General features: G+C 30.1%; 2 protein-coding genes across 2 annotated transcripts; one reads left to right on the top strand and one right to left on the bottom strand.

Moving 5' to 3' along the window:
- The first annotated feature begins 1,705 nt into the window (after positions 1 to 1,705).
- Positions 1,706 to 5,804, top strand: LOC102659931 (serine/arginine repetitive matrix protein 2). The gene is made up of 4 exons (XM_006589506.4): positions 1,706 to 2,480; positions 2,574 to 2,659; positions 2,815 to 3,924; positions 4,869 to 5,804. The coding sequence occupies exons 1-4, from the start codon at positions 2,294 to 2,296 to the stop codon at positions 5,586 to 5,588; spliced, it is 2,103 nt and encodes a 700-aa protein (XP_006589569.1). The 5' UTR covers positions 1,706 to 2,293; the 3' UTR covers positions 5,589 to 5,804.
- Positions 5,805 to 15,682: 9,878 nt separating this feature from the next.
- On the bottom strand, positions 15,683 to 19,632 carry LOC100801668 (uncharacterized). The gene is made up of 7 exons (XM_003536442.5): positions 19,354 to 19,632; positions 19,225 to 19,256; positions 17,900 to 17,997; positions 17,703 to 17,785; positions 16,788 to 16,865; positions 16,615 to 16,713; positions 15,683 to 16,222 (listed from the first exon to the last, which is right to left on the bottom strand). Exons 1-7 carry the CDS (start codon positions 19,435 to 19,437, stop codon positions 15,929 to 15,931), a joined length of 768 nt encoding a protein of 255 aa, XP_003536490.1. The 5' UTR covers positions 19,438 to 19,632; the 3' UTR covers positions 15,683 to 15,928.
- Positions 19,633 to 20,240: the final 608 nt, after the last annotated feature.

A 20,240-nucleotide genomic window follows, 5' to 3' on the forward strand; every position in this document is an offset into this window, starting at 1 on the left:
AAATATTTTTTTTACCATAATATCGGTGTGAAGTATTATTCTTCTTTGTTGATGATAAATCTTGACTTATTAAAAAATTTAATTGATTACTTTTAGTAAAAAATTTCATTCTAATTAATTTTTTTATTTATAAAATAATTCAAGATCTTACTTGAGATTGAATTTCAACCAACATGGTTTATTAACGTGAGTGTGTGAACTTAATTAGTTATAATATGTAATATAACAAAGAAAACCACAATTAGTAGTAGCAATCTTTGTATGCTCATGAACCTTTTGGTACACACATTGAGTTTCAGATTTTGAGATTATAGGAGATGAATCAAACAAGATTGGTCTGCGGCTATCAAATCTGATCATGAAAGCTAGTGGCGTTTAGATCTAAATAATCACAATGTAAGATCATTAGACACGAGGTTGAAAGTTTGCAGGGCAGGGACACCTCTTAATGATGAGAAGTCATATTCCTCCTAGTGTGTTTTGTGTAACTTTTTAAATATTTAGGAGAAAAATAATTAAGAATAGAAAAACCAAGATGAATAATCTAAATAATAATAAAAGAAATGATCACAAAATATTATAAAAATAGATTAAATTAGCTATATTTTCAAATCCAAATTTGGACGGGGATGCATTTCCATCATTTGGCAGAAAAAGAAAATAACAAAACAGAAACAAAACTCAAACCGGCTTATTATAGAGTTTCTTTGTGTTGGAAGAAGATTCTTTCCAATTAGGTTGAACATTCAATTCGAAGGTGTTATCAAAAGGTCAACAGAAACAGATCTGAAAATCATAAATGTTCGGATTGATACTTGATTAGGATATAAATAAGTCGATACGATCATGAGTGGATTCCGTATGCACATCATTATATAATAAAACATATATTTTTGTATTATTTATTATTAAATAAATTTCCATCACCGCCAATAAAAAAAAAAAGAAATTTCATTTAAACTATCTTAATGTAAAATGTTAATAAAGCTATTAATTAATTATATGGATGTTTATCTACATGATAGTTTTGAAACGGCAACATACCAGCAATATATCACAGATTCCTAATGTAGTGACCCTGGATTAATTACCTCAACGAGATATTATTAATGTAAGAATCACACAGCTCACATCGTATCACGAGCTCACTAGGAGAGGATATTAAGAAATTATTACATGATCATGAAGGTTATAATATAATCTCAAATAATTTCTGCATTATACACCTAAAAATTAGTTAGAATCATAAACTCACTTACATCATTTTGGTCCAAAAATTGTGTGGCAGAGATAATTGACGTTAAATATGAAAAAATTAAATTTAGTCTTAAAATATATAAAAATTATAATAAATTAATCACATGAATAATTTAATATAATAAATTAATTTTTAAATTTTATAATTTAATATCAAATTAATTCTAAAATAATATGAATTATAAGATTCCAAAAATTTATATTTTATCATCAAATTGATAGATGAACATTACAATTTAATAATAAAATTATCTCACAAATTTAATCAATTAATCTATTATATTTTTACAAATTCAAAAATTAAACTTAAATTTTCCATTCTCAGCCACCAATTTATCACCATTTTATAATTTTAAAGACAAAAATAAATACTTATCCTAATTCAAAACTATATAAAGATTGCCCTTATAACTGGTTAGAATCATGTACATATATCTACTGCCACAAATGAAAAGAGAGTAACAGACAGAAAGACACACGGTGAGGAACTAGAAAGAGAGGTGCGTGGTCACATCGTCATCTTCCTCAATTCTTAATTCCTTTACCCATCTCAGTTCCCAATAAGCAGCAGAGTTGGTTCTCTTTGGTTTTAGTTCTCTACCAGCAGGCTTGGGAGTGAGTGCGATTAAGATAAGAACATAGAGAGAGAGTGTGTAATATTCTTCTCAAAAGGTTAAAAACTTCACAGATGTAAAAGGAAAAGGAGAAATTTTTAAAAAAGATTAAAAAAGAAAATAGTTGCATTACATCACCACAGATTCAAGTGTACTTTAATTCTTTTCATCAAATGTGACCGTTTTATGCTTCAAGGATCCGGTTTTTTCGCTTCTTCCCACAAGCCTTTTTTTAGATTATCTTGCCAAGACCTCAAACACTGCACAAACAAACAGTGTGTGTTGCGTCTGAGACCGCTGGCTAGCTACTTATTATATATGTCATTTTCATTATGATTTTATCACTTTGACAAGCCCCTTTACTTTACACAACACCTTCCTTCTTTCGAAACCTTTCAGCAAAGGGCATAAATTTACCAATTATGGGCAAGGAGTGGCATTGGAGTGGAAGGTCCTCCAAGAGAGGTGGAGGTGCTGAAACAGAAATCCCTTCCGGTTGCATGTGTGCAATGTTTCAGGCCTTTGATTTTCATCCTTTTCACTTTTCCATTAACCAGCAACAATCCTCTATCAAGTCTCGCACCCCAGAAGACCACACTGTCCTCAAAGGTACATTATCAATTCTCTCTATACTCCTTTTTATTGTCCAAAATAACCACTTTTCAACAACTCTTGAATAATTTATGGTTTTGTATAATTCAGGAGCAGAAGCACCAAGGAGTAGCTTGGAGTCGGAAACTGGTACTACAGTGTCATCGATTTCAAAAGAAGAAAATTTTAAAATACCAGTAAGTTAATTAACATGCACCCTTTCTTTCACAGTACCTCCTCCAATTTTTCACCAATTTTTATGAGTTTCACATACTTCTATTTGGGTTTGTTTATTCTATAAAGTGAGTACTGATGATAATAATGATGATTTTGAATGTTTCTTGAAACGCAGAAGAACATTCGAATCAAAACAAGAGGGAGCGGCACAAGATCAAGAACAGAAAGTTTTAGTGATCTTTCTTCAGAAATCAGTGCCTCTCCAGGGACCAAGACACCAACTTTGGTTGCAAGATTGATGGGTCTTGATCTTCTTCCTGATGCACATTCCTCTTCTTCCCCATCCCTTTCCACTCCGAACCTTCACAAACCACGGCAACACATCAAAATAATCAAACATAGAAACAGCACAGGCAGTAACACCTTGCCTGAGACTCCTAGAATGTCCTCTGGAAGAAGATCAGAAGTCGAGCATAGACTCTCTCTCCAAATCAACAAGGAGAACAACACAGTCCCCTTTGAGGATTTTGAGTCTCCTCGGTTTTCATTTTCAAAGAGGAAATATTATGAGAACAGTTGCAGGAGTCCAAGCCATTATGCTAGGCAAATTGTCAAACAAGTGAAAGAAAGTGTGAGCAGAAAGGTTGGATTAGACATCACCAACACTGTCAAGAACAGAGAACACGGAAGAGAAGAATCTGTAGGCCAATTCAAATTCAAGAAAACTCCTAAAACTTCAGTGAATGAATCCAGCCCTGGAAAACACTCAAACTCATCTTACTCCCCAAGGCTCAGCAGATTCATTGATACCAAACACAAACCAAGCACAACGCCACCATCACCAACTACTCCAAAAAACCAAAACACACACTCAATACTAAAACCACCATCACCAACTACTTCAAAAAATCAAAACCCACACTCAATACTAAAGCCACCATCACCTCCTCCAGTAGTCAACATTGAAACACAGCTTTCAAGAGTTTTAACAAAGCCAAAGCCTCAAGCATTGCCTGAGAATGATTGGCAGAACCAAAAATCAGCCACAAAAGGCAAGAACACTAGCAGTGGAAAGTTGAGTTCCCGGGTCAACAAGCCTCCACAGACATCAATCAGAAACAAGCAAGAAGAGTCATTTATTACTCGTCCTCCATCAGCCACTAAAGCCAATGACATCAAAACCAAAAGCAAGAGAACTCATCCACTTTCAAGCAATCTTCTTAATAACCTCAACACGGTTCCAAATCTTCTCCCTGTCAAGACAAGACCTTCTCCTCAAAAACAGGTACCCTTTAATTAAGTTTCACAATACAAGTCTTTCTTCTTCCACAATCAATTCTGACTTGAAAGAACACGTTAATTATTGAGTTTTGTTAGTTGAATGTCTCATTTAACATCGTATCAAGTAGCAACTTTTAATATACACAAAACATATAATATTTTAATAAGTAAGATTATAAAATAAATACAGATAACTTTTTTTAAATGTTCATGACTTTTATTTTCAAACATCCACATATGATTATTCGGAGCTCATTCTCTCTATTGATTATTTTCAATCACCTCAAATTCTTTTTTTTATCTTTATTTCTATATTTAATTTTTTTTCTTAATGTTTATCATATTTTGGTTGAACCAAATATCTCTTAACCGAGAATCAAAGATTAATCTATGAAAACATTGATCCCGTGTTTGGTAAATGAGACATTAGGGGAAAGGATAAATGAAAATAATTTAAGATGATGAGAGGAGGAAAAATAAAGTAAATTTTTTTTAAAAAAATGATAAAATCTAGTATATTATTTTTTTTAAAAAAAATGATAAAATCTAGTATATTATTTTTTTTTCTATTTTTCTCTTTGTCTCTTTAAGAAATATCTTTTAATTTAAGTTTTTTTTCACTTATTTTTATTCATCGAAAATCCTCATACATTTAAAGGATTGATAATTTTTAATGTTTATCTCTAAATTTTATTTCAATGGTATTTTTAAATGAAAGTATTGATAATTAAAAAAAATGTATCACATTTTTTTAAACGTTCATTATAAATTTAAAATACGATTTATATAATGAAAAATATTAATTTATTAAGAATTTTATCTATATAAAAGTAGATACTTGTATATAAGATATAAAAAAATGTTGATCTCATTTCTTCCCTGTTTCTGTCTGATTCTGACCACTTGGTTTTATTTTTTGCGTGTGTGTTACGGTAAAAAAAAAAACAGTCACAGGTACGTGATGGTGATGATGATGCTCGAGATGCAAAACGCAGCGCACAGTTATTTAGTAGTTCGGGCCTTTCGTACAAACAAGAAGCGCCACGACCACACTCACCCCGAGGAGGAACCACCAGCAGCGATGACGACAAATCTCACGGCACCTCCGCCACCACCACCGGCGCAGACGACGACGACGAAGGACCAGAATATCAGTACATCACAACCATCCTAACCCGTAGTACTACCACCACTGGGCCCCACAACAGCAACCTACCCCACCTCCAGTTTCAGTGGTTCTCTCCGACACACCCCTTGGACCCTTCCGTATTTCACCGTCTCGAGCACTACACAACATCCAATTCCTTTGTTTCCTTCCCCAGCGACAACAAAGATTGCATCTTTAAGCGGAAACAACATCTGGGTCCGCGCTGCAACCGTAGATTACTGTTCGATTTGGTCGATGAGTTGCTGTCGGAGATTCTTGTTCGGCCGAGGCGTTACAAAGGGGCGTTGTTGGAGACAGTGTGGGAGAGGGTTCGGAGTTTCCCACGTGCGAAGTGCGAGGTTTTGGAGGATATTGATGCGTTGATTGAGATGGAAGAGATGAAGAAAGATGAGGAAGGGGAAGGGTTGGTGAAGGAGATTGAGAGGAGCATGTTTGAGACGTTGGTGCATGAAACGTTTACCGTTATGGTTGGTGGCGTGGATACGAAGGGAAAGTGTTAAGTGGGTGTCACATGGGAAAATGGTTCACGTGATGCCATGGATCCCTCATCCAAGCCGTGAAACGGGAGGGGAGGCACGTGGTTTTGTAAAACTCATTATTTTCTTGCAGAGGTTTTCCATGCCCTCTCTCTCTTGTAAAATTCCTTCTTTCTTGTTAATATTTAGTTTATATCTTGAGGAAATTTAACCAAGGTAGTGGATTTTCATTTTGCTTTACTTTTTTTGTTAATAGTGTTTAGTTGCTATTTTTTTTACAAGAAGGAATTGAATATGTTAACACATCTTATTTAACCAAGTTAAACTTAAACTTCCTTGATGGTGTTGTTAATTAGTTGCTATATTTCTGCTTCCCCAACTTTTCACACCTAAATTCATGAAAAATGACTCTCGAGTCTCGACTAAAGTGAGCAGTCTATTAATTTAAATAATCTTTTCATTTTTAACGAATATCTTTTTAAATGGAATAATGACATAAATATTCTTCTAAAAAATAATGATATATAGATATTTTTTATATATCAATTACCTTATTATTTTTTTTTTATTTTTTATCTATTTTTTCCTTTTCATATTATAACATTTATCATTTTTCTATTTTTCCTAAAAGCTATGGTAAAAGAAAAAAAATCATATCCAATGATCATGATTTATAAGAAACATGAATTTTGGGAATTATGATTTGTAAGAATAATTAAAATTTATTTGGTTGATCATATAAATATTATTGTGAGTATTTATACACATTTTTTAAAAATCAAAGATTTTTCATGTTTGATTTTAATAATATTGCTCTTATTTGTTTTACTCACAAAAAATCCTTATAGAGAAATAAATTCAATAAGATCCATTTATATATGCACAACTTTATTATTTAATTTTTTTAATATTTTTATTTATCATATAGTTTTTATTATTATTTAAATTAAATTTAGTGTTTTTAAATAAGAAAAACTCATGAAAATGTTTTGTTTGACTTAACAAGTGTGTTTATTTACTTCTATGCATCATTGAGTGCAATAATAATTATAAAGTTATCAGGTATCAATCTAGTTGGATCTGTCCCCCTACTATTGTTATATACTTTGCCTCACATTTCATTATTAAAAAAAATAATTTTTTTTTATAATTTAGAAAAGTTAGAGCTTATTGAATTGTCATGATCCACATATTTCCAAAAAAAAAAAAATTCACGATAATCAAATAAGAAATAATATCAAAATTGATCATCACATATAATTTATTAAATATATATTTAATTTTAAAAATATAATAATTAAATTTAAGAATAATGAAATTATAAATTTTAATTTTATTTCTTATTCAAATTATTTAGCATAACTAGTTTTAATCAAAATAATCTATATAAATAACATGTAAAAAACTATAGGAAAATAACATTTAAAAATAATTTATTTCAACATTTTTTTTTAAATTAAATAATATTTTTTTTTGAAAAATGATTCAATCACATTATAGGTTTAGATAAGTATTGCAAAAATATTTTTCATGAATTTTAAAATTACAAGTATGTTGGTCTGATTTTTAATAATTTTCTGTTTAACTTTAACATTACAAAAATTTCCATGCTCTCTACAGTATAATTTTGTTATAATTTCTACAAAATATTTCCTTAATGTTGCAAACATAATATTAGTTGATTTGTTAATTGAAAGCTTGATTTTTAAAGAATTAAAATTTAAAAATAATTTAAAAAGTATAATTACACTCGATAAATTTTAAAAATTAAAACAATATATTTTATAAAAAAATAATTTTATTTTTTTAAATTACAACATTAAAATGATAAATTACTTTTGTTAATATTTTTATTCTTAATCTTAATTACTTAGAAATTTATTTAAAAAAATTATGTAATAGTATTAAATGAGATTATAAGGGTAAGTTGATATTTTTACTGATTAAAACTTTACCTCAATCTGTTAAAATTTGAGGGGGCGTTTACTTAGAATTTTGTTTTCTGTTTTCACTTTTTGATTATAAAATTATCGATCACTTTATTTTTATTTTGTTTCATGTTTTTAAAGATTTGTACAGGAAGTGGATAAAACAAAAAAAAAATATTTTCATTTCATGTCAATTTTTATAGTGTAAGAACCTATTTTGGATTTTTAAATTATTTTTTATGGGACTCATGAGGTTATATAAGATGTAAAATTTTTTGTTAAGATTTGATAGACAAGAGTTGTTGAGTTCAATAATTTAACTAAAAAACCTCTATTAAAGGAACTCTAATATATAATATATATATATATATATATATATATATATAAAAATTAAGATATTTGAGTCATATATATATATATATATAGTTATATTAAATATTTAGATAATATTTTATTATTCATAATGATCTTTTGTAACCTAATGAACAAAATTATTTTCGATGAAAAATAATGTAATCCAGAACAAAATTCAAATATTATATATTCATTAAAATTGAAGAATTTGAATACTTTGGATAAAGTATTAGATTTAACTTCATAGTGTATATACACAAAAATCTATTCTTTCTTACCATCATGTTCCAAATAAATTATCATTTTTCCTTTATTTAAAAACATTTTTTTTATTTTGTAAAGATCGATTTGTACACAGGCACCGGTTTTTTTTTTATTTAAAAAAAACATAGATATAAAGTGGATGGAACAATAGTTTAGTGGGCAGATACTGTTATCGTACCTACAATGAAAAAAAAAGGGGAAGATTATAAAAAGGATGCATCGCTTTTTGAACAAGGATAAAAAGGTGGAATATGCTCAGAGAATCATATTCTCTTTTGTTCTTGCTTCATGGAAGTTAGAGATTGTAATCTAGAGGGCAAGCTTACAATTATTTATAAAAAAAATAAAATTAAAAGGAGATTTTGCATGAAAACGTTCGTGAACTTCAATGCAAGCATTTATCCTTTTCTTTTTTGTAAACAAAAAGTTAAATATATATGAATAGAAAAAAAGTTAAATGCTGAAAAAGAAACCCAAAACAATGAACTTTTTCTTTCCAATGTTAAAGAACTTCCGTCCAAGAGCTGGAGTTAATTATCATATAAGCAAAGGATCCTACTTTTTTAGTTTTTTATCAAACCAAAACTTAAGAAAATAGATACTTTTCGAGTCATAATTTAGACAAAAGACATGGAGTTTTTTTTTTGGGCAAGTTTTTTTTTTCTTTTAATATAATGGGTCTCACTTAATACTTACAATAATATTCTTAATGGATATGATGCACAATGGTTGACAAAAATATATAAGGAATAATTCGATTCTGATATATGAAAGAATATTTATATATTAATAAGAAATATCAATCTCTTATTAAGAGATTACTGATAATATATATTTTTATTGATAGACATTAAAGATAAGTATTAGATATTTACAATAACATGCAACTTTTCCACTAATAAAAAATTAGTATATATCTAACTCTTAACTAAGGAATATCCTAATTAAGTTTAACGAAAAAAATTGTGAAGTACTAACGTATAATATGGCAGCTGAAACCTAAACTATTACTATTAGCCCAAACAAAATAAGCGGGAAATTCAAACAAGAATACATTAAATACTTAATTAATAGGTGACATGTGGAATTAACCATATTGTCTGATCGTAAATGGTGGACACAAGTGAAGAGACTGAGACTGGAGATGGCTGACCGGTGTCCAATTTAATGTTTACCTGTTTAGAGTAACACATGGTTCGCTAATAGATCTGTTTCTTTCTGCGTGTCCTTCAAGGGTTTGTGATCTAAGTTGGTGATTGCAATTTTGCTTTGTTTGGTGTATGGTAGGGTACTGCAATATTATCAATTGTTTTCTCAACATGAACTGAAACTTTGCTGAGATGATGATGATTGTGAATTCAATAATAATGAGTCATTGATTGGGAGAAAAGACTCAGATAGGGAAAGCTGACAACAATGTAACACAAAAAAAGAAAGAAAAGTGCATTAGCCAAACTTTTTGTTAAGGGCAAATGCATTTCAATTATCACTCTATCAGTGCTGAATTTTTTAACACACTGGCTCCCAGACAAAAAAATTAAAAGGAAAAGGGCTTATGAGGGGAAAAGGGAATCTTTCCAAGTTTTTCGAAAACACAAATTGCAACACAACATATGGCAAATCTGATTTTATTCTGTTTCAGTAAGGTAATGCAACTTATAAATGTGTACGAATTGTTCATGAAGCTATCTATAAAGTTTAAGCAACCTTACTTCAGAACATCACATATTGTTCTGCTATTGCCAAAGTAGCTTTACCCGTAGTAGAACATAAAGTTTTAGAGTATGAATTTATAATACTCATATGATATTACATTCTCCAACAATCATTAATGTTGATGAGTTAATTAGATCAGTTCCAATATTGTTTTGGATCACAAAAATTCAAATTACAATGACCAATGAACTAATTGCCAATCTTTAAAATAATCCATCCTTAATTAATTAGTTCGTACAAATACCACAACCATAGAAGCATGAGACTTCTTCCATCACTCCCTCCCACTGACAATAATGTAAAAATTAAACTAAAATTATTAAATACACCGTTAAAATTAAATAATTCAAACATATGGTAGAAATAAAATTAGGTTAAATTAAATTTTATAAAGTGTAAGTCTGACTTTAATTTCCTAATAAAATACTATTTACTAACCTATTTATACGGTAAATGGCTCGTGTTAGTCCTAATATAATACTGACTTAATTTCCTAATCTCAAGTTGTACTTTATGGACCTAAGGAATGGCAATGACATTCTTTCTGATATTGTCTTTTAGATATTTTTTATTCGTTGAAATATATTGAAAATTACTAATTTTAATATGTTTTGTTTTTTATTTAATGTAAATCAGAAAAGAAAAACAATAATTATAAAACAAAACCTACCAAAATTAATAATTTTTAATAAATTTAACCAATCATGAAGAAAATATATGAAAAAGAGTGTATATTGCTAGTCTTCTTCTATGTTTCATTATTCTCCCATCACAAAATAAGTGTAATATATATTTGACTTTTTAATGTAACATTAATTTTTTTTTCAATATTCCTAATAAATGTCATTTTAATTTTTTAATCTAATATTAATATTACTCTCTTTAACCTGTTTAATGAAGTTAGTATTACTGTGGAAGTATTATTTTAAGACTTAATTTCTTCGCCTATAGTGTCTTTCAACTTTTTACTCTATTGTAGACATCAGCTCTTGTGTTGCTAGTTGCTATATGACTTTTGTAGCTTTGTTTTTGTGACCAGTCTAATCACTTGTGGTTTCAGCCGAGCTATTTAATAAAATTGATAAAATTATAAATTTGATCTTTCAATTTATTTTTAGTTTCGGATTTAATTTCTCATTAATTTAATTCATGAATTTGGTCCTTTTATTTTTAAAAAATTGTGTAATATTGATCCTCTGGTCACAATTGAACATTCATGTTTTGATTGGATGTCAACTCTATGAAAGATGAAATATATTGTTGTTTTTATTAACCCATTAGAACACGATACGTGACAGTAATGTGACACGTGATAGTCAACATCACTTGTTAACGGTCAACGTCCAATTGTGGTATGGGGAACCAACATTGCACAATTTTACAAAATAGGAGGATCAAATTCGTGAATTAAATTACTGGAAGACCAAATCTAAAATTGAAGATAAACTGGGATATCAAAAATGCAATTTTGCCAATAAAATTCTTTTCGGCTGTTAAAAAAATTGTCGACAACAGTTCAAAATAATAATAAGGTCTAAGAAAAACAACTTGAGATTATTTTCGATCCCGTGAAAACCTGTTAAGTTAAAAAGTTATATTAAAAGACACTAGTAAAAAATGTTAAAAACTAAAATGAGTTTTTTTTTTTTTTACTGAAAAGTTAGTTAAAACTATAAGATTATAGTATCAATTTTGAAAGAAGAAAAAAATTGAGAAGGATATCTTGAAAGCGGTATAAATTGATCAAATGTTGCGGATTCAGTCAGTAGAAAAATAGAAGTTAATATGTGAAATAATAAGTTGTTAATTTTCTACTCAGTTAGTAGTTTACTACAAATAGAGGTACCATCTTCAAATAACTCTTTGTAGCAGGACTCTGTTGTTACAATTAGAGTATGATAATGATGGTCATGGTTGCAGCAGGTGCAGCCTGACACTGAGTCCTAACACAGTACTTGGAGCCAGACGATCTTAATAGCACGAAGCAGAGTAGAAATACGGAGTTATTTTTTTTTTTTCTGAGAACCTAAACACAGTGGAAATGTAGATGCTATAAAGTTAAAAAGCCATGCCCCACCACTACTTGGTACTTGCCAGAACTGCAGAGCTATTTCCATCTCTTTATTCTTTTTCATTGTAGATGAGTAGATATCTCATCATAAAAATGATGCTTAGTTGGTAATTTCAGCTTCGTCACAAATGCTACTAATGCCACTCATCTTTTTTCAATAGTATATATATGTTTAATTTACTGTATATGCGAGAATACTCATTCTTTTCCATATATATATAGGGCATGTAATAGAATGAATATTCACGTCTGTTATAACTAGCTAGATGGTTTGAACCTTGAATCAGTTGGGATTATTTTATTTTATCCACGTTTCCTTTGAGACTAGCTAGCTTCTCAGATATGTTATTATTTGATGGTTTGGACGTTGGATCTTTTTTAACTAAGAAAGCTAGATGGCGGGAAAAGTTTCACTTGATGCTCTTTAAGACTTGTGTTAGTTTAGGTAAACATTAATTTATGTAAACAAATCTTCATTAGTTTTCTAAGAAAACAAAAGAAATAAAATGTTTATTTTCTTGAAAATTGTTTTCTAGCATGCAACATAAAAAAAATGCAGTGCACTTACTTAAGAATCATTATGTTCCAAAGATTGTGTAATTGTGCTGCTCGTTCAAAAGTATGGTTAATTAGTTAATTATATTTATTTATCAACTTATATACTTGATCAAAAGGAGTTATAACTTATAAGATTGGTTTAATGATTAAAGGGAAAAAAATATCATAGATTTAAATATCTTTCACTAACATTTTAATAAAACTAACAAATAACTGATAAAAAAATTACTCGACCGAATATTGCTCTATTGGAGAGATATAACAAGCAAACACTCGATCCCACCTTCCCAAACTCATCCATGAGCATGTCCTTATCCATGTCGGGATAAGAAAATTGATGCTCAATATCCTGCCCACTGGGAATTGGAGAAACCTACCCATGTACCCCACCCCTTCATCTTGTAATTTTATATTTGTAATTTACACAAATTATATATCAAATATTTTTTGAATCAAATAATGCATAAAAGTGAATGATAGTAAATTTAATATAAAAAATCAAATTATACTACTAATATAAGTATATAATTAAGTTAAAATTTATAAATTGATTGATACTATATAATTTAATTATTATTAGAATAAGTTCAAGAGTCAAGACAGATATTTACATCACTAAGTAAACTAATCCCTACCGTTTCATTTACATGTTGAGAAAAACCTAATCCTAATCATGTTCAAATCTGATATTTCCAAAGTTAGGTCAGACTGAGACAAATATCGGTAGGTATGAATTTTGTTTTAAACCCTGCCAGCAGCCAGCAAACAAAAAATTTGGATCTGGCATAAACACTCTTGCCGCGCCCAAGAACAATGCAGGATAATAATGGATGAGTTAATAATGGTGTCTATGAAGTATTTGCTTTTTAGTTGAAAATTCTCAAACCACGGTTTTGCACAAAAGCTGAAATGACAATTTTTTTGTCTCGTGAATATTTGAGATCTTTCAAATGAAAAACCAATTATACACATTATGGGGTTACATACGAAATTCGTGATAGGGTATTGTTCAATGATTTGTTACGTTATTGAAGGTTGAAAATTTCAATTTTTTATTTTATAATCATTTTATTTTTATTAAATTATATAGTCTTACTAGTTATCATTATATGAACATTTCTTATTTTGAATTGCAAGGAATTTTGTATAAAACTTATATGTAGCCTCTCATAAAAGTCTCAAAGTTTATCTAAATAGATTAGTTTATATTTGATTAATTTTTTCTTGAATTTTTTTTTATTTTTAAATTATAAATACCGTCTTATGCTATTTAGGACTTTTGACGACGTAATTATAAAATAAGATTTTCGTTTTATCAGAAGGCATTAGAATTCTACGAAAAGTACATTCTCTATTTTAAATTTGATTCGTTCAAAACGAAAGGTGTACACTTTTAGATAATACTGTAAAGTACTTTGATCTTAAACATGGATAATAACGAATGTAAGTATAATTCCAAATTATTTAAATTAATCGATCTCAGATTATTTTTTTTAAAAAAGAATAAAACTTATAAGAGGTTTCTTGAGTATTTTTGGTATTGTTCTTTAATTAGAGTTTAGTTTTACTACAGTAACCTATGTTGACTTTTAATGTAAACCTTTAAAATCCAAGTTAGAATCATGGGTTATGTGAAAATATAGAGATCAAAGACGAAGCATGGAATCCATGCTATTCATGAAACATCTCTCCCTCAAACTTACGACAACATCGAAGTGTGCACTTAAGAGGGACAAGAGCAGAGTAAAGACAACAAAAAACCAGGTATTACTCTTGGCTTGTCTACCACATTTGTCACTCATGGTGATGCACAAACTATCTGTATGTTTGGATCTGCATTTCGGAAAAATGGTTCCACGTCTGGCCAGAAACCACTATCAGTGACTTCTGCGTCTTTTTGACACTTAACATGAAAATTCCAAAATACCTGAGTTAAGAGTGTCCAAATATACACGATATTCTAAGGGAGCAGCTGCATTTGGAAGTTGGCAGGATCGATTTTTTTTTTTATAACAAAAATTAGAGGTGGATTTACTTAAATGAATTGTAACCATAATCTTCTGTCCATTGTTAGTTGTTACTATCTGTTTAGATTTCATACTTTATTTTCTAAGTCGGTAAAGTGTATAGTACAATCCGATTTTTTTTTTCTAAAAAAAAACCTACAAAACTAGAAGAAAATTGAAAATTGTTTGATTGGATTTAAAAAAAAAAATTAATTAAAATATACTGTGACTAAGCTCAGTTTGCATAGGAAATACACAGCCATCAAGTTCAGGGGGTGAATCACTATGATTAATATTTTTTTATATTCAGAATCACTATGATTAATATGTGATGAATATATTATAAATTTGAAATTCAAGGATAATTAATAGTTCCGTAACTATTTAAATAATATTTAATAGTCTATATATTATTTTTTAAAAAAAGAAACATTTTTTTAGAGTGAGAAGAATAAATGTTAATCCTTAAATTTTATTATAAATAGGCATGATACATGACAGAAACCTATGTGTGGCTTACTTGGACCTGGGCCCAACAATTGATCTCCACTGACCCATTTACATCTCTCAGCCCAAGATTTCTATCAATACAAGTCATGAGTTTTTTAAAAAGTAGGTGACTTTCAATGTTGCTAATTTAAAATGAGTCAATGATTGTATGTCCTAAATTTATTTACTTCATTTTCATAAAAATATTTTTTCACTATTTTGTATAGGCTAAATTATAATTTTAAACTTCCTAATTTTTCAAATCCTTAGTTTTGGTCCCTAGAAAAAATAATAATAAAAAATTATTAATAATCCTAATTCTCTATAACATTGTAATTCTACTCTTATATGTAAATACCTCTTTTACCTCCCGTGCCGCACACAACTTCAGGTTAGGGTTAATAATCTTTTATTTAAGTTTTTTAATGATTAATAATTACATTTAATTCATAATTTAATATATTTTATAATCACAATTATTAGTTAATAATTTATCAAGTGAAGCAAAATTATCAATTTATAAAACTAAGAGAATCAAATGTTACAATTAAAAATCAAGGAGAACAAAATCATGAATTTAAAAAATTAAGAAGACTAAAATTACAATTTAGCATGTAGTATATACATCCCATATATGCGGTTATCGATCAGGTCAAAAATCTTGACTAGTGTGAGAAAAAGAAAATATTTAATTACAATCATCGGATTAAAATTGAAAGTTCAGATGGTGCATTTAATAATAAATCCAACGTGACTTTCTTCATTTCAAATTAAAGATCAGGTGATATTTTCAAAAAACTAGTCTGCCTCAACCAACTGTCACAGAAATACTCCTTTGGGGAAAGAAGATTACACTTCCAAGTTAATGGGTTACAACTTACAAGAACATAGGACCGAAGGACATATATACCTTGCACAGAAATTATGGACTTCTCACCTAAAATGAATTTAATGCAATAATATCTTACTATAGTATCCTCAGGTTCTGCCATCTACATCGAAGCCAGCCCCAGTCCAGTCAGGAGTTGAAGATCTACCCTTGGCCACAGCACCAATTCCCTTTCCTTTTGGTTGGAAGTTGACTTTCTTTTTACTTCTGCCTTCGCCTTCATTATGAGGCTGCTGATTAGGCCCATTTGTTACTGCAACTTTCTGACCATTACTTTGGTTGGGAATACTCTCGGTTGATCCCTCATTTGATTCCTTGGCATTGGGAACAGAGGAACCAGGTTGGGGTGTACTATTCTGAGAAGAAGCTCCTGATCTCCCATCCTAATATAATTCAAGCGCACGATTTTTACATTTACTGGTGCAGCATAAAGATCAGAAGATGCATATGCAAAAGCATATATTGTGCACGAGACTGTCTAAATGTAGCATCAACAAAATAATGAAACCGTGAAAAAGGCAATATTTTCAGAAGAGAAGTCAGAAAGTGCAAGCAGGTTCCCATTTCTCCTACAACGCATATCCCAATCCCAAAAATTTCAATTCCAAGTTATTCTAGATGAAGCTCAGGACATATAGTTAGAAGTTCTAGAAAACAGTTGATTCATTAATAAGGTCACTAAGCAGTATATTCACCTGAAAATTAGGGGCGTACCTTAGAAGCTACCACTAACTAGATAGATCTAATAATGATGAATACAGTGAGAAAAACATACATGATAAAGATTAGTTGATGGGCGAGTTGGATTCAAAGCTTCCAATCTTCTTTTTAATTCCTCCAGCCTAGCAAACTGAGAGTTACTGCTTTCTTGAACCTATATAAAATCGTCAGTGTCAAACAACTAGCTAAACAGTAGAGCATATTATGTCTTCATTTAACACTATTTACCAGATTACTCAAGTCTTCACATAACTTTTGCTTTAATGCTTCCTCATCTCTTACTACTTTGGATGCTGATTCCCACACCTACAGCACAAACAATTAAGATGTCAACTACTTCCTCCATCCCTAATTATAAGAGTCTTTCAACTAATTCACACCTCTTAAGAAAAATAGTTATCGCATTAAATTTGTCAATTATTTGTATTTTGATTCCAAAATTATCCCTTTCTTCTTTCTCTCTATCCACTTACTTGTTTTTCATTAATGTTTGGAAAGAGAATAATTAAGTAAAGATATATAGAAAAAAAATAATTAATGCATCTAGAAATTAGAAAAGTGTCTTATAAAAAGGAACAAACAATTTTTTTAAAAGAATCTTATAATTAGGGATAGAAAGAGTATATATGAGAAGGTACTAAGCATACCAATTGATATAGTAGATCAACTGATTAAAATTATCTACACTCATACATATCCATATCACTAACCTTCTAAACAGTATTTACTTTAGTGCATTCAACTTGTTAATTTAATCATAAAACAAAACTAAGAGCAAAAGAAAAAGTAAAAAGAATAACAGTCAATTCTTATGTTGTTAACACAAATAATGGTTCAGACTTCAGAGATCTTATAAAATAAACTCTTCTGTTTTCAACAGATACAGAAACAGAAAGAGCGAAAACCATTTATGAAAAACTAAGTATAAATTTCTTTTATTTGCTACGATCAAATTAGTTTTTTTTTTCTCTCAAAAATTTACTTGCACTTGCTGGGTAAAGTGCTTAAATAATGTTATCTCCAAGATCATTACTGAGTAAGAAACTAATATATCTCCAATGCACTGTTTTAACTTTTAACCCTAGAAGCCTATTCAGTACACTATATAGAATATTAAAGTGACAGAGTGACAGAGTAACAGACCTTCTGTGCCTGTTCTTCCTTTAGCTTGGCCACCCGGATTCTTTCTGTTGATTCCTCTATTTTCTTCCTCAAATGTTCAAGAGCTTAAAGTATGCATCATGTATAAAAATTAAAGCAAAGTCATTTCACTATAAAAATCAGGGAAGAACAACCTTTTCAATTTTATGCCAGAAAGGGCGACAATAACATGTAGAAACCTGCTTTTTTCGGCCCAGCTGTTAGTTTCATCTCCAGTGAAAGATTTGCAAGCTCACGCTCCACATCACGAATTTTAGAATAGTTTTCTTGAATGTATCTGAAAATAATAATAGCATGAGGTCTAGATGATCGAGTCCAGTTACTTATTTGTCTACATAAAGTATTCAGTGGCAATCGGCAATAAATAAAGGCCTCATTCAATCTTTAAAGTTTCCCAGTCATCACACCATGCAATAGTGGAGAAAAGGGATCAGAGGACATTCAAAACCACCCAAGATCTTATATTTATCAACACTACAAGACAGCAAATTTGCTTTTTTTCCTATTATTCACATTTCACAAGCTTAATCGCTAAAATCCCAAATGTATGGTATATCCAAACTAGATGTTAGTTCTATAATAGAGAAATTAACTATGATTTCTCTTTCTCGATCTCAACCTATTTATTGGCTTTAAACACAATATGTTAGATTTCATCTTAAAACCAATTGGCATTAAGTGAAGTTGTCCAACAGATATAGACGAGGTCCCAAGGTCAGAACCTGCTCTGATACCATGTTAGATTTCATCTTAAAACCAATTGGCATTAAGTGAAGTTGCCCAACAGATATATAAGCCGCACTCCAAGGATTGAGGCAGCCGATGTGGGACTTGGGTATTTCCCAATACAATATACTATACTAAATTACAAGTTCAGTAATCAGTACAATGCAATCACATTTTTTTTAAAAGAAAAAAAGTATTATATGCATCAGTCCTGCCACCACAAACCATATAGCACATCATCAAAATGGATTAAGCATTACCATCTGCGAAACATTGCAATGAATTCCATTCATTTTAACACTGCCTATTCGCCTTTAATTCCTTCTGCTAGCAACATATTACCACTTCTTCAAGATTTATGAATGTCGCATTTCACAAAATAATGATATTGCTTTATTCCTTCATCAACCCAACTGAATCTCTCACAAGTCACAAGTTACAACCATTGACCTAAAACCACCCACTCTACCATCCCAATTTAAGAACATTCCAGTCTTTTCCTAGGTTCTAGCTTAGTAGATATCAAAATCAACTCTACATCTTCCACAGCAATTGGTTACTTGATATTGCACGGAGAATTGTGTAAATTTATTGTAAAATCTCCAATTTCTCCCAAAACTCTCCATAAGCACATAAAAATAGAACACAGAAAATCCTAAATCATCAAATTCAATTTCGACGTGGGAATAAAATAAACTAAATCCAAACAATGCTGGCTCAAAGCAGAGAACAAAGTCATTGCCAGATCCGAATGAAGAGAAATAGAGAGAGAAGTTACTTCTGCAATTGAAGCTGTTCTGCTTCGATGATCTGAAACGAGAAGAAGAAAAAAAACAATGAAAATAAAAATAAAAAATCAATCCAGTAACGACAAAGCGAAACGAAAACGGCAACGGAGAGAACGAACCTTCTCGGTGTAGCCGATGACGGGAGCTTCTTTAGCGAGACCATCGGGTCCGATCTCAGGGAGAAGCGAAGGGTTCGAAGCCATTTCGGAATCCGATCACTCGCATTCTACAACTCAATCGAGTGCCGCCGCAAGCGCCGCCGCCGCCCGGTTCGAGAAAAAAAGCGGTTTGAAGAACCCAATGCGGAAAATGGTCTGAGTGAGAGTGACGCTGTTACAGTTAGCAGTTATCGTGGATGGATGATTCAATCTTTTTTTACTCGTTTCCACGTGCTTCACACGTTAGCCAGTCACAAATTCACGCAGAAAGTTTATATTATTTCCTTTTTAAAAAAATGGCCACATTGATTTTTTTTTTATTAAAATTTGGTAGTGATTTCAAGCTTTTATCTCGATAAAACAATTCTTTTATAAATAATGATACTAACATTATGATCAAAATTTGTTCACTTTAAATTTTCTAATCTAAACAATTAATTTTAATTACAGTTCAACGAGACTCCTTGGCAAAAACGGAAATTAGTTTAGTTAATTACTACCTAGTTGACGCCAATGCAATTGCACCTGCCGACCGCACCAGCTCGCAGAGTTCTCAACGTTTTAAAAATTAGACCAGTTATTGATAATTTTGTTAAGGCACTTAATTATAGTTTATTGCTTTAATGTCTCACCAAAATAAGTTTATTAACTTTAATGATAATTAAATTATCATATAATATATTAAACAATTAATATAAAAATCGCGTTATCTATCTTTAAATAGTAACAATTTTACATGCACACTTTTATTTATCTCAAAAAATATTTTTGACCTAATTAAAAAAAACAGTTCAAACCTATTATTTGCCACTATTTATTACTTGTTTTGAACTAATTCATGACTTATT

This window comes from Glycine max, chromosome 10 (genome assembly GCF_000004515.6).
Source record: "Glycine max cultivar Williams 82 chromosome 10, Glycine_max_v4.0, whole genome shotgun sequence".
NCBI lineage: Eukaryota > Viridiplantae > Streptophyta > Magnoliopsida > Fabales > Fabaceae > Glycine > Glycine max.